At 53.4% G+C, this 18,483-nt stretch overlaps 1 protein-coding gene across 3 annotated transcripts in view; it reads left to right on the top strand.

Annotated features, from left to right (window-relative positions):
- Nucleotides 1-18,483, top strand: part of MSI1 (musashi RNA binding protein 1) — a 31,208-nt gene that overhangs the window by 9,328 nt on the left and 3,397 nt on the right. For 2 of the 3 annotated variants that reach the window (XM_065692535.1, XM_065692534.1), the window contains exons 7-13: nucleotides 9,251-9,299; nucleotides 11,283-11,365; nucleotides 11,838-11,955; nucleotides 13,493-13,573; nucleotides 14,829-14,885; nucleotides 17,777-17,845; nucleotides 17,985-18,139. In XM_065692535.1, the coding sequence (XP_065548607.1) occupies nucleotides 9,251-9,299; nucleotides 11,283-11,365; nucleotides 11,838-11,955; nucleotides 13,493-13,573; nucleotides 14,829-14,885; nucleotides 17,777-17,845; nucleotides 17,985-18,139 (612 nt within the window). The other variant, XM_065692536.1, reaches the window with a different exon arrangement.

Here is an 18,483-nt window from a genome sequence, read left to right as displayed (position 1 = left end):
AATAATTCACCAAAGGCCAGGAGAACTGTTGCCCGAGACATGCTTTCCAGTTGGTAGCTCTGTATGGATGATGAGCAGGATCAGGGGGAAAGTGTGTTTCAGAGGGAAGCCTCTGTGGCCATCAGCACTGGGGTTCTGAGCTCTGAATGCACCACTCTGGTTGGTAAGGCTGAGAATGATGGGCTCAGATGTGACTCCAGGAGAGCAAGATTTTGATACACAGGCTCTTTTGGTGTATGGTCATGATGCTTGAGGGCCTCTTAGCTTTTGGAGGTCTCCTAGGATCCCTTGTTTAGAGGTACTCTTCTTGGCACCTGATTCTGTGGTCTTCATCTTTAAGTGAGAGGTGGTGAGGCTTCAGTCACGTTATCCTGACTGAGAAAATATTTTCCAAGCTGTTTGGGCCAGCACTACTTCTGGGATTCTGAAACTGTATGAAAAGGAATTGTTAAGGATGGACTTCTAAAGCGTTTCCTTGGAGGACTTAGACTCTGAGGAAATGGCTTTGTCTGTGTTCCCTCTTCTTCTGAGGTACCCTAAGTTTTCTAGGATGTGGCAGGAGGAGACATTCCCCTTTCCTCCTGCCTGTCCAGAGAGGCTTGGGAACACTTAGGATGACTTAGTGGTGCCTGCTCTCTCCTCTCTAAATCCTATCTTGATTCCTCAACATCAAAGTACTGGGTTTCTGGGAATGATTTTTAGTCAGTCTTTGAGAATCCAGTGGCAAGCTCAGTTTGGATCTGGGCTTCAGGGATAGGTCATCCTCTGCTTCTAAGGACAAGGGAGTACAGACTGCTAAATGGGCTGTGCATGAAGGTTATCTTGTAGGTAACCCTGGGGCCACAAGCCTAAGTGCGTGTTAGATTTGCCACCACTTAAGGCCTTTAAATTAGGATAGATGCTTTTTGAAAACTACATTTTAGTGCAGACAGAAAGCATGCACATGCTGTAGGAATTAGGAGAGGAAGCGCTATGCCTGCAGTACAGATGAGGTCAAATTAGATTATCATAATGTTCTCTTCAGTCCAAATCCGTAAACTGCAGTTTCCACGTCTACCAAGGTAGCTGGTGTCAGTGCATCTTGGCTCAGAAGCAACGTGCCTCATGTGTCCATTAGCAGGAAGAAAAATGGGAGTTTGGTTGGGCTGGAGATGAAATGGTTTCCTGTGTCATAAAACAGAATTCCCAAGTCTCGTTTTTCCATCTGGGCATTTCCACTTGCTCTCCTAGTTTTGTTTTGGTTTTGTTTTCTTTCCTTGCTGTGTCCAAAACCTCCTCTCGGCTTAGTAACACAGGAGTTGCAAAAGGAAAATGAAAATGTGTGAGGAGGAAACCCGGGAGTATGACTTCAGGAATAAAGGAGGAGAGGGGCAGGCTGGCACTCCAGTTCTGCGTATTAAAGTACTTGGTTTTAACAGGCACAAAAGGTGAAGCAGTGTGAGTTTCTGTGCTTCAGAGAAGGATCACGTCTTTTTTCTTTCTGCTTACAACTGTGATTGACAAACATGGGCTGTTTTCCTGAGGAAGAAAACACGGAGTGTTTGGGGAGGGGGGGTTGGTTTGTTTTTTTAGTGCAGTGATTGAGAGAAGTGCTCTCAAGCTGGCTGTGATTTGTCAGGTGCAGCTGCTAGGGCTTTGAACATAGTGGGATCTCTAGGAAACACTTCTGGCTCCAAATCCCAGCTTTCTCTGAGATGCAAGCTAAGGCCATGGACGTGCTTTCTAAAGGAGATGATTTTTTAAACTGTAGGACAGAAGTCCTGGAAAGACTTGCATTTGCAGTATGTGTAGCCAAGTGCCTTGGCTTAATTTGGATGGTGCTGGAGATCTTTCGAGTGCACAAGGAAGTACTTCAACAGCCTGTATAGATTCAGGCTACCACCCTCGCTGAAACCTGAAACAGAAAGAGAGGAGGAGGAGGGTGTCTTGTGCCTACCACCTCAGGCACAGCTAGTCCTCTGTCTACTTCAACACGTATGAGGGTGTCTCAGAGGAGCGCGGGTCCCAGCTTCCCTGTTTTCTGCCTCAACCTGTGGGAACAAGTTCTCTATTAGGGGGAAAGGGTTTGTCTATAAAATTGCTTTGGACCATTTGGTCTCTGATCTTGTAAGCAAGGTTATTTGGTTTAAGTCGTAACTGAAAAAACTTAGATCATCTTTCTTTTTCAGCTGGGTCTGATGAGGTTTTGTGATAAAGTAAAATGTGAGATAGGAGGCCCAGAACAAATTAGGCCTTTTTGTTATGGACTTGATTAAGGATGTGAAATCTTTGCCCCAGGATGTTGTTGCTAAAATTTGCATGGGCTCCAAAAGAACTGGACAAATCCATGGAAGGAGTTTTAAATATACAGACACCCCTTTGAGTTCAGGAAGTCCCCAAGTCACAAATGGCTTGGGAGATGATGGACTTTTCTGGGGTCTGCTGTAATATCCTTGCCTTGTTTTTGTCTCCTTCTAAAGGTGTCTGTTGTTGGTACCTTGGAGTGTGTTAGGCAAGGTCGACCTCTGCTCTCACTTGGTGCAGCCAGTCTTTAGTTTGTCATTAGGAGAGGAGTTGATGCTGTTGGGAAGTAGAAATGCAGAACTACCGGAAGAAATGGGGTCTGGGCCCAGTTTGGGTGTTTGAACTCATGGTTTTCTTGGGCGCTTTCGCATTTCATGAAGCAGCAGTGCAAGAAATACACTCACAGTGACGTCTTTGCATGACTCACTCATCAGTTGTGGCTCCAAGGGTGCTTGAAAAGTGCTTTAAACCAGCCTGCATCCCTCCCTGGGCCTGCAGGTGATGTGGATGAGTCGGTCAGGAAAGCTCAGCCTCTCTGAGGCAAGATCATGCCCGTGGAGAGATCTGCTCTCTAAAAATATCCTAGAAGCAAACAAGAAAAAAGATCTGCCGAGGTCTGAGGACGATTCTGACCTTTAGGCTGCCATCTAATACTCAGTCCAGATTCTGGACCGCTTGCCTGAGACAGGTTCTGAGATCTCACTTGAGCAACAGCTCTGGTACTGTCCCAAACAAGGGGAAACCACCGTGTCTGAGGCACTGGGTTTGATGAGGGTTTGTGTGTCTGTCACAAATGCATATTCATGTGCACCTGCCAGGAAAATGATGTGGTTGACTTGGGTATATGAAGTAAGTTTCCCTTGCCGACTAATTGGAGAACCTTCAGAGACTGCTGGGGGATTTCTTTAAAGGAAGACTTGTTCCTGTGCTTACAGCAGGCACGATTTCCCCCACTTTGGATCAGGAGAATGTTAATTAATTAATCCTTAATCTGCTGCTCTCTGGAATTTTCTAGCTACTTGTCAACCTGCTGTGGGCTTCCAAACTGGATTTTGGATTTTCTTCCACAGATCAGAGGGCAATTTATGCAAATTCTCACGCGTAACACGGTTGCAATGAACAGATGGGGAAGGGAGGAGAAGGGGAATCTGATCACCTCTCTTGCGGCAGTAGGCAGTTTGGCTTGTGGTAACAATGCCTCTGGAACAAAGGGTTCTCTGTGCTCCGCATCTGGTAGGCAGCCAGCCAAAAATGCTGCAGCAGTAATGGTCATTCAGGTCTTCGGTGGTTCATTTGATATTTGCCAGGTGCCCACGGCACGGTGCAAGAGCAGGCAGGGACACCTGGACAGGCTGTCCTGCTCACCTGTGCCACGGAGCAGGCTCCGTCCCTTGGATGAGTCCCGTTCCCAGAGTTTTGGGATTGGGCCTGCAGAGCAGGGTAAGGAGGGTGCTCCTGGGGCCATGTGGCACACCTGGGCTCTGGGTCACTGTGTACGCCCCAGAATCAGCCTGTCCTGTTTGAGCAGTTGGGAGAACCTCGCAGTGCCCTCTCTTGACTGGATCGCTTCTAGATCATCTGGTTTGTATTTCCCATGTTGAAGCTGTTTCAGCCGTTGTTATCCTTCTGCCTGATTTTTCTACACGTGTGTTGCCATGGTCCTTTGCAGGCCCAGCCCAGCCATCTTTAGCTGCTGTTCAGGTGGAAGATGCCTGTTTCTGCACAGCCTTTGCGTGAATATTTACAGTGTTCTTTAAGATCTGCCCATGTAGAAGTGCATCCAACATACATCATCAGACTTGGGTTGGAAATATCATCATTATTTACTTTAAATCTACATGAGGCTTTCATTGGCTTCCTCTTTTGCAGACATCTGTGACGGTCCCAGGAATATTTAAAGATATTAGAGCAAGACTGAAGCCATTTTAACACATCGGGCCTTTTGGCAAGGGCGGGTGGATCGAACCGTGCTCTGTTTTGGTGTGAAATGCCTCATGTTTCAGCTAGGCTGAGGGCTGCTTTGGTGGAGTGTCTCTGCAACATGTGACTGTCATGTTCTGTTCCTGTCACCACCACACTGCTCTCATCAAAAGCAGGTGCTGGTTTGAGAAGGGCCCGTCTCCTCCTCTCGGGAAGGTGCTGCTTGCTGCCTGCCTACAGGAGGTCTCAGCAGTGGCAAATCCATGAGGGATTAGAAGAGCTTCATCCCCAGGGACAGACCGTTCCTCACTTTCTGACTGCGTTACCTCTGCTAAGCCAAAGCCTTTATCTTTACTCCACTCCCGTTTGGTTTTCCAAAGCTAGGGAGAGCCACTGGAGACAGAGCTGAGAGGAGGTGATGCTGGGCAGCTTGGGTGTAAGGCTCAGAGGTGTGGTGGCTGTCCCTGCGCAGCCAAATGCCTGCCAAGGGAGAGGTCTCCTGTGGTAGGGTTCCTTGGGGGAAGGTTCCACCTACAGAGCAAGTCGCTGCTCTTGGGACCCTGTCTGTCTGCCTTGGTGTTTTTAACCCTCATGGCTAAACGTGGGGAAGAGACTTTGGCCCTTAAAATGAGCAAACTTTGAACTTCTGACTTCAAATGTTGGGTAGTTAAGGCTTGGACAGCAAGTTAAATCTTGAGATTAGAGAGAGCCTTGACCACTAAGCTAAACAGTTTGCTAGGAAAGTGATCTGCTGCTTTAACTCTGTTTGAAGAATTGGAACAAATATTTATTTAAGGGGGAGGGGGGAGAATGGGAAGAAAGACAATTCACCCGGCAAAAAGCCTTTGTTAAGGTGCAGTCATGACCATCGGTTACTTCCAAATCCCATTACAGATGAACTTAAGTGGTGTTTCTGGAACTCTTCGGTGCCGTTTTCCTCACTTGTGCATCCAGTTCTCTGGTAGTTGACCTGTCTTCTCCCTGCCTCGGATATCCCCGCTCCCAGATACCCCTGGTCCCATCCTTCACACCACCACACCCCTGCCCTGTGCCCGCTCAGTCCCTCACGACCTGCCTCGGCCCGGGCCCCCTGCCTCCCTCAGGGGCGGGAGCCAAGATGGTGGCACCTCTGTCCCGCGCGAAGAGGGGCACAAAGTCAGTGCGGGAAGGGGCTCGCCGTGAGACCTTGCTCCTTGGGGGAGAGTCCCTGATGTGCGGTGGTGGTTGGTGTGTGGTGGTGCTTTGGTTTGGTTGGTGTGCGGTGGTGGTTGGTGTGCGGTGGTGGTTGGTGCGCGGTGGTGGTTGCTGTGTGGTGGTGGTTGCTGTGCAGTGGTGGTTGGTGCGCAGTGGTGCTTTGGTTTGGTTGGTGTGCGGTGGTGGTTGCTGTGTGGTGGTGCTTTGGTGTGGTTGCTGTGTGGTGGTGGTTGCTGTGCGGTGGTGCTTTGGTGTGGTTGGTGCACGGTGGTGGTTGCTGTGCGGTGGTGCTTTGGTGTGGTTGCTGTGTGGTGGTGGTTGCTGTGCAGTGGTGGTTGCTGTGCGGTGGTGCTTTGGTGTGGTTGGTGCGTGGTGGTGGTTGCTGTGCGGTGGTGCTTTGGTGTGTGCGCAGTGGTGGTTGCTGTGCAGTGGTGGTTGGTGTGGTTGGTGTGCAGTGGTGCTTTGGTTTGGTGTGCTTTGGTTGGTGTGTGGCGGTGGTTGCTGTGCTTTGGTGTGCTCTGGTTGGTGTGTGGCAGTGGTTGGTGTGCTCTGGTTGCTGTGCTGTGGTTGGTGTGTGGCGGTGGGTGCTGTGCTCTGGTTGGTGTGTGGCGGTGGGTGCTGTGCTCTGGTTGGTGTGTGGCGGTGGTTGGTGCATGGTGGTGCTTTGGTTGGTGTGCTGTGGTTGCTGTGCTTTGCTGTGCTGTGCTTGGTGTGCGGCGGTGGTTGCTGTGCGGTGGTTGCTGTGCGGTGGTCGCTGTGCGGTGGTCGCTGTGCGGTGGTCGCTGTGCGGTGGTCGCTGTGCGGTGGTCGCTGTGCTTCGCTGTGCGGTGGTCGCTGTGCGGTGGTCGCTGTGCGGTGGTCGCTGTGCTTCGCTGTGCGGTGGTCGCTGTGCGGCGGCGCCTCGCCTGTGCCGGGCCGCGGGCTGGCGCCCCGAGGCGCGCAGGAGCTGGGCTCCCGGCGCAGGCCGCTGTGCGTGTGAGGGCGCCGCCGCTGGCGGGGCGGGCGCGGCGGGGCGGCTTTGTGCGCGGCGCTAATCCGGGCCGCAGCTGCTATTGGCGGGCCCGTTGCCGTGGTGACGGCCCCGCCGGCGGCCGCCTTTGTTGGGGCCCGGCGCGGCCCAGCCGGGAAGGGCCCGGCGCGGCCCAGCCGGGAAGGGCCCGGCGCGGCGGTGGCGGCGGGGGGTGCCGGTTCGCTGCCACAATGGCAGCGTGCCGGGGGCTGCCGCTCAGGCCCGGCTGTGGCTGTGGGGTCGGCGCAGGCCCGGCTCCACCCCAGCCTGGGGCTGCCGGGGTGTGGGCTTTGGTGGGAGACGGCCACGGTGCCTGCGTCCCCTCGGCCACGGTACCTCCATCACCCTGGTGTTCAATACTTCATGCAAGGGTCTGGTAGTGCTGGGCCTCCAGTATCTCTGCAGCAGCTGGTCCCGATCCCTTCACCTAGGAAGAGCTAGGGGCGATCTGGGGCACCCCACTGGGCAGGGTGCTGGAAATGGCTTGCTCCCTGTGGATGCAGGTGAGGCCTTTCTCCCACGTCTGCAGTGTCCCGCTGGCCTTTGCAGGCTCCAGCACTACCGCTCCTTGTTGCAGGTCCCCGATTTGCCTCACAGCACTGGCTCTGTGTTGTCTGATACCACCCAACTTGCCTCACCTGTTGCCTTGGAAGGAGACAAGAAGATGCTCGTGTAGGTTTTGTTGGCAATAAAACCCACGAGTTATAGCCATATGCAGAGTTGAGACTCTAGAGTTGAGCGGAGCAAGACTATTCATATCTTACGTGTGTATACACTTACATATCTGTCTATCATACATTCAGTTCATGCCAGGAACCGGCTTTCAAATAGAGTGTGTGTGTTACTGTAAATATGATTTTGCAAGATGAGCGCAGTTTAGGGTGCTGACACCTGATCTCAACGCACCAGCAGAAACTTAGAAGGTTCAGATGGAGGAAGGCCACAGCTCTTCTCTTGGTGTAAAGTGCGCAGTTTGGGATAAAGGAGTGCCCAGGCATTGTCTCTGGAATGCTGTTGGGAGGTGGGGATGTGTGCAGGCCTCTGCCACTTGCAGTTGCTCCCACTTTGCAGGCTCTGCAAAGAAGAGGCTGTTGCTGGGGCTGGTTGGACAGAGTAAGTCAGCAGCTGGGCTGTGCTCATCCGTGCTGGGTTTTTCTTCCTTGTGCCCATCTCCCGTCATGATAGGATGGGAGGTTTGTGGGCTTGGTTACCTGAGTCGAAGTCGTTGGGAGTGCCACTGCTGCAGAGTGATGTTGACATGGCTTTCTCCCAGTGTTGACTGGGGAGGAGGATAGTTACGTGCCCAGCCTTTTTGTGATCTGGATGGAGGAATGGATCTAGCTTATAAATGAACAAAATTACACAGTAACACTTGAAATATTTTTAAGCCACATCAGGTTTGCTTTGGGTCTGTGTGCAGTATTACATCCCCCATGGTTCCAGCTGGATGCCTGGCGTGTTTCTCGGGTGCCTGTTAACTTGGCTGAGGGAGGCTGAGCTGGGACTGGAAGAGCACGAGATGAGCAGGAGCCAGGTTGTCTGTTATCACCTGAGGTGGACGTGTTGGACAAGCCCAAGGGCATCGGAGATGATCTCTGTCTGCTCATGATGGCATTGGAAATGTTAGCAAGGGCTCCTCCCATCCTCGTGGCGCTGAGGTGGCACCGGATGTCCCACCTTGTCCTGGGGGGCTGAGGCCAGGAGCCCTCTCCTGTCCCTGATGGGGCCGTGGGCTCTCCACCAGCAAAGCCAGTGGCTGCCTGCTCCAGGGTACGGGCAACGCTCTGCCCTCCCTGGTGGGCAGTTCTGGAGAAGGCAGCGGTGCAGATGCTTCCTGGGAACGAGGAATGGGTGTAATCCATCCTCCTGCGGAGCTGCCTGCTCAGGAGGTGGCTGTCTTGCATGGAGGAGGAGGATGAGGAGGGCCGGGGCAGCTGCTGGCTGGAGACTGCTGCCTCCTCCCCTGAGCACTTGCACGTCCAGTTTCATAATCGGATTAAGGCAGTGGTATTAGAGAGGAGGGATGGGTCAGTGGGACAGGTTTACACTGGGGCTTACACGGAGGGGATTGAAGTGTCTATTTTAACCCTGCTCGGCCTGACCCGCGGAGCGGTGCAGATGCGGCTCTGCGAGGCGGCACCCGGCGGGAGGACGGGGGGGAAAGTGGCACCAGGCGGTGCTGCGCTCGGTGCTGCGCTCGGTGCTGATGATGTGCTCGCCGGGGAGGAGAGCAGCCCCAGGCCGGCGGGGGGATGGGAGCCGGCCGCCCCTCCCCCCGGGAAGGCAGCCCTGCTCAGGCCTTGCAGTAAATTTGCTCTAATTACAGCCTCCAGCAGTGGGAAACCTCACTTAGAGGAAAGGCTCCTCTGGGGTGGGGGCAGGGGCGCTTCCCAGCTTTCCCAGGCAGGCTCTGTTGTCTGAGGCCTCCGCTTCCCCTGTCGCTGGGAGGCCCCTTATTCCTCTCCCCTCTCCAGCTTTGCTTCTCTCCCCCCTGTTTAATTCTCCTCTCCTTTGAGGCTGGGATTTGGAAACAATGCCTTCCCTGCTCCTTGCCCCCCGGCTGGAGCCGCGGGCAGACGGGTCCTTGCTGCCAGGGGCTGGGCTGAGGGGGCTCAGCTCAGCAGCACCTGCCCTGGGCTGGTGGGGGACCATGCTGATGGTGGCCTGGGAAGTGCCTGGTTGTGGTAGCTGATGTGTGTGTGCACACATCCTTTTGCCTTCATGGAGATAGGAGGTCTTATCTTAATCCCCTCAGGTCTGGGGAGGCCCGGGAAGGTCTGTGCAAACGTGTCAGAGGATGCTCGTGGCAATACAATAATCTGATCAGAGCCCTTCTCTTTGCAGGTGGATGATGCGATGCTGATGTTTGACAAGACAACTAACAGACACCGAGGTGAGAGCCGTCTTCCTGCTGCAGGAGAGGGAACTGGGAGGGTTTGCCTCCTGCCTTGCCTAGGGAGGGGTTTGTATCCCAGCAGCAGGGGATGCGGGGCGCAGCTGCTCTTTATCTTGCCTCCAGTCGCCCCATTCTTTTGCATCTGCATCCTTTACCAGCGTCCCTGCAGCACAGAGAGCTTTTGTCCAGTGCATTTCCTGTGCTGTAAACTTGCCGAGTTGCAGATATGTGAGAGGAGACGGCCCCCTCCCCTGCCCGCTTACCTCCATGGCTGCAGCCCGCAGTGTGTGTCTTACCTTGTCCTGAGTAATCTGAGCTCGGGGAAAGCTGACACAAGAGCCTGAAGAGTGCCTGCTCCTCGCCTCTTCCTCGGCCCGCAGCCCGCTTATGCTCCCAGGTCACCTTTTCTTACCCGAGTCTTGCTGAAGGAGTCTGGTTACAGGATGGGAGCAAAGCTGCAATATTTGCCCTGGTCAAACCCAGCCCACCCATGGGCGTCCCGACTTCCCGCTTTCCTGCTGAATCCTCACTCTGACCGCCCTGCGGCATGGCAGAGCTCCACACAAGCCTTGTACCAGCTCTGAGATTTACTGCCAACAGCGTAACCTGCAAACTTAGCTCGAGCGTCCTCGAAATCAGGGCCAGCAACAGCCCTGTGCTGGGCCACTCTCATTCATGTCTTTGTGGTGTTTGAAGCACTTCCAAGCACCTTTGCCCCTGGATCAGCGAGGGAACGCTCCTTTCTGCCCTTGCTTGCTACATTGTGTGCCCTTCAGGTTTTTGCTTTTTTTCCAGAGACATTAAATCTAATCTGATTGCCTGTCCTCTGACATGTTTGCAGCTCCATCTGAAAAGGGAAGAAGCGTTAACCCCTGTTCCTCCATGGTGCCTCCCAGCCACTAGTCCAATTAAAGAGCTGTTGAGCATTCTGGAAGGAGCAGGGGCTGCTCCCAGCCACTGTGTTGGGAGTGAGGGGCTCTGCCTAGGATGCAAGAGCCTGGTGGGGGTCTGATGGGGTTCAGGACTGGTTTTGGATACAGGGTTTTGCTCTTGAATTCCTCATCTACTCTGCTCATGGGTGGTGTGAAACTACCTGGGCACAGACAGAGGAGTTTATGGAGAGTATGGAGAAAAAATGGGGTTCTGGGCAGTGGATCCCTGTCTTTTTGAAACTTATTTTAAAGCACCATGGAATTGGCCAGCCCTGGTAGCGGAAAGCTCTGCTTAATCCCAGCTTGCTCGTAAGGCAAGCTTAAAGACATCCTCCCACCTGCCTCAGTTTTCCGGAAGCCCTGCAGTCAGCTGAGAGCAGTTTAGTCTGCGCACCCGAGCTGGGCTTTGCCAGAAGTGTCAGTAGAGGGGCTGGGGAGAGAAAGGAGATGTGAGCTTGGGCCAGCAGCCAGGAACACGCTATCCTGCCTTACCCCAGATACTACCCTCACTTTGGTGAAACTGCAGATCGCTTTGCTTGTGTCTGACGTGCTCTGTACCAGTGCATCGCTGAGATTTGCCTGCTTATACAAGGCTTCATGGCCAGTGACTGGCGAGGAAACGTGCAGGGTGTTGCTGCTGATGGGGTGTGTTCAGCAGGGATGGTGATGTCCTGGCAAGCAGCTGTTCGTTTCCACACCGACTCTTTGTGTGAGTGTCTGCTGGGATCCTCCCCAGCATTACCAGCCATGTGGTTTGCCTTCAACCAGCAAAGTTAACCAACCAAACCCAAAAGCTTGGTTTTGAGAGCAGTTGGGTTCAGAGAAGGTGGGAAGTACAATATGAGGAGGAAACGGGAATCTGCAAGGGATTGGTCCTGTTGTTCTTGTGCATAAAAGCAAGATGAGGAGAGGGAAAGAGGAATGGCAGCTGGTTTAGAAAGGGCTGATTGTACCATCCTTTTCTTCTCCTGCCAGTAAAAGGATGTGGGTAGTGGGTGCAAACTGTGCAGAGCTCTGGTCTGATCAAGGACTTTCGCCTTTTCTTCAGGGTTTGGGTTTGTCACATTTGAAAGTGAAGACATTGTGGAAAAAGTGTGTGAAATCCACTTCCATGAGATCAACAACAAAATGGTGAGTGTCTGGGGCAAAACTGGGGGAGAAGGGACAGAGGTACGGGATGGAGAGGGGCAGTGGCACAGGCACAAAGGAATGAGGCAGTTGGGTCCCAATACACTTTCTCTGCAGTGGGGAATTGAGTCTTTTCCCCAATATCACAGCAGGCAGTCTGAGAAACAGACTCAGAGTATGGAGGTGAACCAGCACAACAGTGAGGTTGTAAGGAGAAGAGCCAGCTGTAATGAGCTGTTGTGGACTTTCTGAAGTTACATGAAACTCAGTGGCCTGTGACGGGGCAGGTTTTACCTTTATTCAGTGCAGGGCCCAGCAGAGCATCGAGGGCAGCACCAGTGGTGCTCCTTCAAACCTCAGCGTTTGAGGTCCCCATTGCCTGTTGTGGCTGCAGAGGGAGTGGGAGAGCCCGGAGCTGCCTGCGCTCCAAGCCTTGTGCTCATGGCCCAGCCTCATCTTTGTTTTCTTGTGGCAGGTGGAGTGTAAAAAAGCTCAGCCGAAGGAGGTGATGTCCCCAACGGGCTCGGCGCGAGGGCGATCCCGAGTCATGCCTTACGGGATGGATGCCTTCATGCTCGGGATCGGCATGCTGGGTAAGCCCAAGGACACATCCGCGTCCAGCTCCCGGTCGTGCCAGGCAGCAGCTTAGAGGTTTTATTCCGAGGGCGGCCAAGGGCAGCTCTCCCTGGAGCGAGGCCGGGGACGCTGAGGGGGGTGCTGGGACCTGTTTGCGATCGCAACTTGCCCTCTGGTGGCACCTGAGTAAACTGCAAACTTGTTCCTGGTGCCCTGTGACAGCCGGAGCTGGCCCGGGGCTGAGCGTGGCTCCGTTAACGGCCCCGCAGTGCACATGAGCTGTGATTCTTCGGTGCCTCCCATGGAACAGGATCCATAGCTGAACCGAGCGTGCGGTGATCTGTGCCCAGGCAGCTTCCTCCCCCACTTCTACAGGCTTTCTGATACATTAGTTGATTAAAGAGCCTCTGCATTTCCACTTGGACCAGCAGCACACAAATGTCCTCACTGCTGTTTCAAGACTGTAAAAATACCCTTAGGGTTCTAGTTAAGCTTTGCTTCACTTTGTTCCCTCCCTCTCAGGGACAGCAAGTGTCTGGTATTGCAGGGAAAACCATACGCTTACTATGGGACTGTTGTAAGAAGTTGGTGACAAGCAGGCTGGGGTTCATGGCTGTCACCGATTCTAAGGCAGATGTGTTCAGATAAAAGATTTTGTCTTAAAGGCCTTTTTAGCCTCTATTTCCATCTCTACAAACCCTTGTGCCTGGACCTGAGAGTCAAGCATGATCCTTCCAGCGTGGTGCTGTTCCTGGCTCCTCTCCCCACATTCTGGCCAGGCTTGAGCTGACCCAAGAGCACAGTGTTTGCTCAGCATCATGGCTGGTGTTGCTGGGCAGGGTGTACTCAGCCTGACCCTCCTTGCTAAGCCTGCCGAGTAGCAGTCAGTCACTGAACAAAACCCCAAAAAGGGCATTTTTCCCTGCAATGTTTTCTCTTGATTTATTGAAGAAAAATAAATTTCCAGCCTGTGGGTTTGGGGCTTGCATTTTCAGTATTTTAAAGCAGTAGGGCTCAAGCTGAGTCACTGGAAATCCACATACTCATGTCTGGGGAGATCTCAGATCAAATATTCATCTCTGAGTCAATGCCCTGCTTCTCCTAGCCTTGCTCTGTATAGGTGGTCAGCTTCCTGGGGAGCAGCAGGGATTGTCCTCCTGCCCGGCGCCAGGCAGGAGCCCTCTGCCTGCATTCGCCAGCACTCCTACTGCAAAGTGACTCAGAACTATTCAGTTCTTCAAACGCCCCACCTCCCCGATCTCCTGAATCCAGCTGATGCATCAGAAAGCCTTAGTCTGCAGAGCTGTGAGTTCCTGAGAAGGAAAATCTCCATGTCCTTACATGTTTTGAGTGAGGAAAAATGGAATGGGCCTGCTAAAATTCTCTTGCAGACTCACACGCTTTGTGCCTCTGCCCAGCAGTTTCCTGGGCTTTCTGCTATTAGCCCTGTTTGTGCTTTCTGACACTAATGGTCACACTGCTTGTGAGCAGCCAGGCACTGAGGACATGATCCCTGCAAGCTTGCAGTAACAGAGCCCTTTTCTCTTCTCCCAGGTTATCCAGGCTTCCAAGCTGCCACCTATGCGAGTCGGAGTTACACTGGCATCGCGCCTGGCTACACTTACCAGTTCCCTGGTGAGTGGTGCTCCTGCTCTGGTTTTCAGTCTACCTTCAGGTGATGGGAGTCCCTGGAATGATCCATGACCTGAGCTCTGCCCCCTTCACCCTTTCTCCTGTTTGGTCTTTCCTTAAATTGGAGGCGGATGTGGAAGGGGGAGGGGAGAAGCCCTGGAATAGGTGGGAACAGCCTGTCCTTCATTAGGATTATCCTCACACTCCAGTGGCAGGAAAAGCCCAAGGCTGCTCTGACGCCCCTTATGCTAGCCCCCTCCATAGGGCTGCTGCTGTGACACAGAAGGGCCCCTGCAGCTCTGCCTGTCTCGCTGCCTTTGTGTGTCTCTATCTCTCTCTACCAGAGTTGTCACTACTCTCAAAGTAGCGCAGAGTTTTAAACCATGGTTTTCCATGGACCCAGGCACCCAAACCACAGCCTGCAGCGCTGCAGTTGGGTTATGAACAGTGCCTGGGCAACTCCCAGCTTCCAGAAAGCATCTGCTGGGGTAGAGGGCTGTAGATCCCTCCCAAAACTGGGTGGTTCCAAGCTCCAAACACTACCATGTGCTCAGAACATGGATTTTGTGATCAATGGCTGGAACCTGCTGTGCTGCAGCTGCTCTGGGGCCTCTTCTCCCTCCCATTCTCTGTGAGACAGGGGAATGAGGCAGAGCGCACTCAAAGAAGAGACTGTCTTGCTGTTTTCTAGAGGAGTGGCAACTCTGAGCATCCCTTCCTTCCTCCATCCCTCAGTGTGATGGTTTATATATGAAGTCTTGATCTTAGGGGCTGGGAATGGGAAGTTTCCTTTTTGCCTGAGGCAAGCCCAGGCTGACTGTGGCTGAAAGCTGCTGTTGCCTCCTAGCTGTCTGGAAGGTCTCCATGAATCCAGTTTATGGGTCTCAGCTGTAGTGACTCCAAGTGCTTCATTGTAAACCCATGCCCAAATGAGGGTGGCACGTACTGAGCACCCCCTGGCACTGCAGCCATGGGTCGAATTGGGTGGGTCACAGAGCAGTGTTACGGGGCAGACCTGAGGCTGCGCAGTGGAGCTTGCATTCACCCTGCCTTAGCGAGATTTAGTCTGAGGATAAATGGATCCTTTCAGTCTCCAGGGCAGGAGTCCAGCACCTTTCAGCACAGTTGTAAATCAGTTTAAAGAAGACCCTGGCCTGGTGACAGGCTGCTCCCCCAGCAGACCCTGGCTGTTGTCTTTCTGTGGGGTCTCCCTCGGGACGTTGCTCAGTTCCTAAGCTGTGTTGCATTTCGTTTTTAGAGTTCCGTGTAGAGCGGACCCCTCTCCCGAGTGCCCCCGTCCTCCCTGAGCTCACAGGTCAGTCCCGCTCGTTTCCTACACTCACAACCTGGAAGGGGAGAAGGGGACTTTGGGCTGTTCCAGTGGCGTTGCTGCTCCACAGCCTGGTGCAGTTAGACTGGAAGCGTTCCTTGTTTCCTCTGCCGTCCATCCGAGCTCCATTCAAAGCTGGGGCTGGGAAGATGGAGAGGCAATCAGAGCCATGTGTATTGCCTCTGAGAAGGGCAATGCAGGTCATACCAAATGAAGGCCTGTAATCCTCAGATTGCATTTCCTGCTGCTTGCCTTGGGTTTAGCTCCTTGCCCCAGGCTGGGTGTAAGCCAGATGCAGAAAACTGCGGAGAGCAGGAGGACTTCTCAGAGGTCTACAACTGACCTTAACCTGAGCTGCTGCAAGGACAAGATTTGGAGTGCTGGGAGGAGGGAGAGGCATGGGGGCACTCCTGGTTGCTCTAATCCCATTTCCCTGTGCAGGAGGGACTGCAGGAAATGCTTTCCATTCTCTGGGTGGTGCAGCTCCCCAGCTACTCCCACATGAGCTTCCCAAGCAGAAGCAAGCATGGTACACAAGTCCTGCAGTGCTTATAGGGAACTGTGGAATGAAATGGGGCCAGACAACCACTCCTCAGAGATGAGTCCTGGCTCAGTGTCTTCGCAGTGCAGCTACCCTCTGGGTCCTGGGTTGTGTGCAGTGTGTTCTCCCTAGGTGATGCTTGTTCTGTCTGCTCTCCCTTCCATGGCCATGTTTTCCCCAGCTCTGTCCTGTCCGTGGTTTTCGTTGTAGAAAAGCAGCTTCATGTAGCCCTCTGCTCCCCATGTGCCATCTCATCTCTGTGGTGTTCCTCCTCCCAGCGCTTCCTTGCCCCCAGCTGTTTCAGGGTTTGAATCTCTCTGCAGTGGGGGTGTGGAAAAGCTTCCTGGGAAGCTCTCCTGGAATTAGTGGTACAAACAGGCTTGAAAGGGAGTTTCTGTGGCACAGAATCATCTTGATCCTCAGGGAGTCTGTTCCTGAGGATGCTGAGGTTGGCAGCCACCAATGAAGAAATGTCCCTGGCAGAGGTAGGGGGAGACTAAATCCTAGCTCGCTCTTCATAAAACCCTTCCCTTACACTATGTATGCACCTCCATAAGCACCTGACCCCCGCCTCTGAGCCTTTTGGTTGCCAAGCAAAGGAGATGTGGGTCCAGCTGTTTATTTACACATCTGTTTTTCAAGCAAATGCCCTAAAATCTGTAGAGGAACATTGGTCACTTGGCACAAGTCCTTTTCCCTCTAGGGCCCACCCCTGCCTGCACTGTGGCTTTTCCTAGCAGAAGTGAATTGCCCGGGGCCTGGCTGTCACTAGTGGCTGGGGTGCACCAGGGCTCTGTACAACAAGAAGTTATTAATGCTGCTGTCCTGGCTGGTTGCCACGTTAGCTTACAGTCCTGAGTGTCTGCTGAAGGACCAGCTGGGGATCATGGCATTCTTCCCTTCCCACTACGCTTACCTACTGTTAAACAGCCCCTGCGCAGCCTCTTAGCCAGGCACCGAGCTGCAGTTCCCATGTATAGGCTGGAGTTGGTCCCATGAAGGGCAGGGCCTCCTTTGCTCCTACAAAGGCCCAGCGAGCTGTGCAGCGCTCGAGGGCCCTTGTGCCTTCAAGTGGGTGCGTGCGTGTCAATGGGCTGCGCTTCATGGGCTTGGCAAGTGGAACTGGGATGAGGGGCTGGCACAAGCAGAGATGATTTCTCCAACACACAGGGAGCTCACATGCAGGTGCTAACCTGATGTCTCAGTAGATAGACTGCAAAGGCAAGAAGGGATTTTACTTGGAAAAAAGAACTGCAGTCTTTTTAGGAGGACCTGGCCACATTAATTTAGCTGTGTGTCAGAGACTTGAAGCAATGATGGGGCAGGAGGGCGGCTGTCAGCAGCCTTTCCTCCATGGAACAGCATCTTTGGGGGTGATACGAAGCAGCAACATGCTCACGTTGGCCCAGGGCCTGTAATGAGCAGCTAACCCAGATATAAGCCTCCTATGACGTTGGCTTGAAACAGGCTGGTGCCTGCTACTAAATATTCCCTCCTAAGCTAGTCTGAGTTTCAGCCTTAACGCGATTGATTTGTTCTGACCTCTTTTTATGGTGCTCTAAACAGCATCACAGTGAATTTCACATTCAAGCATGAAATGCTGACCCAGTCATTTTAAGGGCAAAGAGAAACATACTGGCTAGATGCCTCCCGCCCTGAGGGCTGGATGCCTGCGGCGATAGAGTTGGGAATTGGAACTGCTACATATAAATTAAGACTTACTGTTTCAATTAAGCCATTTCTAGTTCCTGCTCCCTAGGTATATGTTTTCTTTTCTTCTGCAATGAACAGCAAAGATTTGAACAGTTCCGGAGCAAAACTCAGAGGATGGTGTGTGTCTTGAGCAGAGAAATCGGGAGAAAAAGGCTATTAAACTGTTATTCAAGAATACTACCAAGGGATGGAGAGGAGGGGCTGAGCCTCAGGACACTGAGCTGTCAGCTGCTGTCCCTGAGCTGCTGCCTTTCTCCACCTTTACAGCCAAAGTCTGGATCTGTAGCTTCAGATTAACTGCATCTTGCAAGCTAAGTAGTAACAGGATACAACTGAATTTGCGCACTGTTGTTTCAGCTCTCCCGCATCGCGCCCTCATCTGCACTAGGGTGTGGGCTTAGCAGAGCACGGCTGGTGCGTTCCCCAGGACATTCACTGTGCAAAAGGGTACCAATAAATGCAAGCTGTGCACTTCCCTGCTGTCATCCTTTGATGTCTGTGTGATGCACTAAGCTGATACGTCTGTGTGGGGCTGGTATTTCGCAGCAGGAGATGAAGGCTCCTGTTGAGGAGTGTTCCCCATAGCACAGTGCCCCTGAAGTGCCTGTCTCTTCTTTTCCAGCAATCCCCCTCACTGCGTATGGACCGATGGCAGCAGCAGCGGCTGCGGCGGCCGTGGTGCGAGGGACAGGTAACTGCCACCTTCCCCCCCAGCGCAGTGTCCGGTCACAGTGTCCGGTCACGGAGGTTTGCAATGGGCTGCGGGAGGGGGGTGGGAACGGGGTTGCACTTTTGGGATCTTCACTCTGTAGTTCTGCTGCCTCCTGTAGGCTCCACCCCCAGTCGCACCGGTGGATTTCTGGGCACCACCAGCCCCGGGCCGATGGCAGAGCTTTATGGAGCAGCCAACCAGGACTCAGGGGTCAGCAGTTACATCAGTGCTGCCAGTCCAGCCCCGAGCACCGGCTTTGGCCACAGCCTAGGGGTGAGTGTTCTCTGCCAGGATCTGGGGAGGAAAATGGGAAGTGGCATGGCCAGGGAAGGGGCTGCATCTCCACGTGGTGATGGAGGTGGGCGGCTCTCAGCCCACAGCCTGCTTTCTGGTTAAGAAACACCACTCGCCGCAGCATTTGGTATACCGCTGGTGAGCCCAGAGCGCAGGTGGACAGTGCAGAATGCAGCAGTTCACTCGTGTCCTTGGTCTCCGCTGGCTTTCCCTGACCATTCAAGGTCTTCATTTCCAGACCTTTCACTGATCTGGCCCAGACTTCCTAAGAGCTCATCTTGGCCCTGATGCAGTGTCCTGCAGGGTGATGCGCTCTTTAGATG

Source organism: Lathamus discolor, chromosome 12, assembly GCF_037157495.1.
Source record: "Lathamus discolor isolate bLatDis1 chromosome 12, bLatDis1.hap1, whole genome shotgun sequence".
In the NCBI taxonomy this organism is placed as follows: Eukaryota; Metazoa; Chordata; class Aves; order Psittaciformes; family Psittacidae; genus Lathamus; species Lathamus discolor.
Note: the sequence above shows the minus strand (reverse complement) of the source record. Positions and strands in the feature narration are given on the sequence as shown.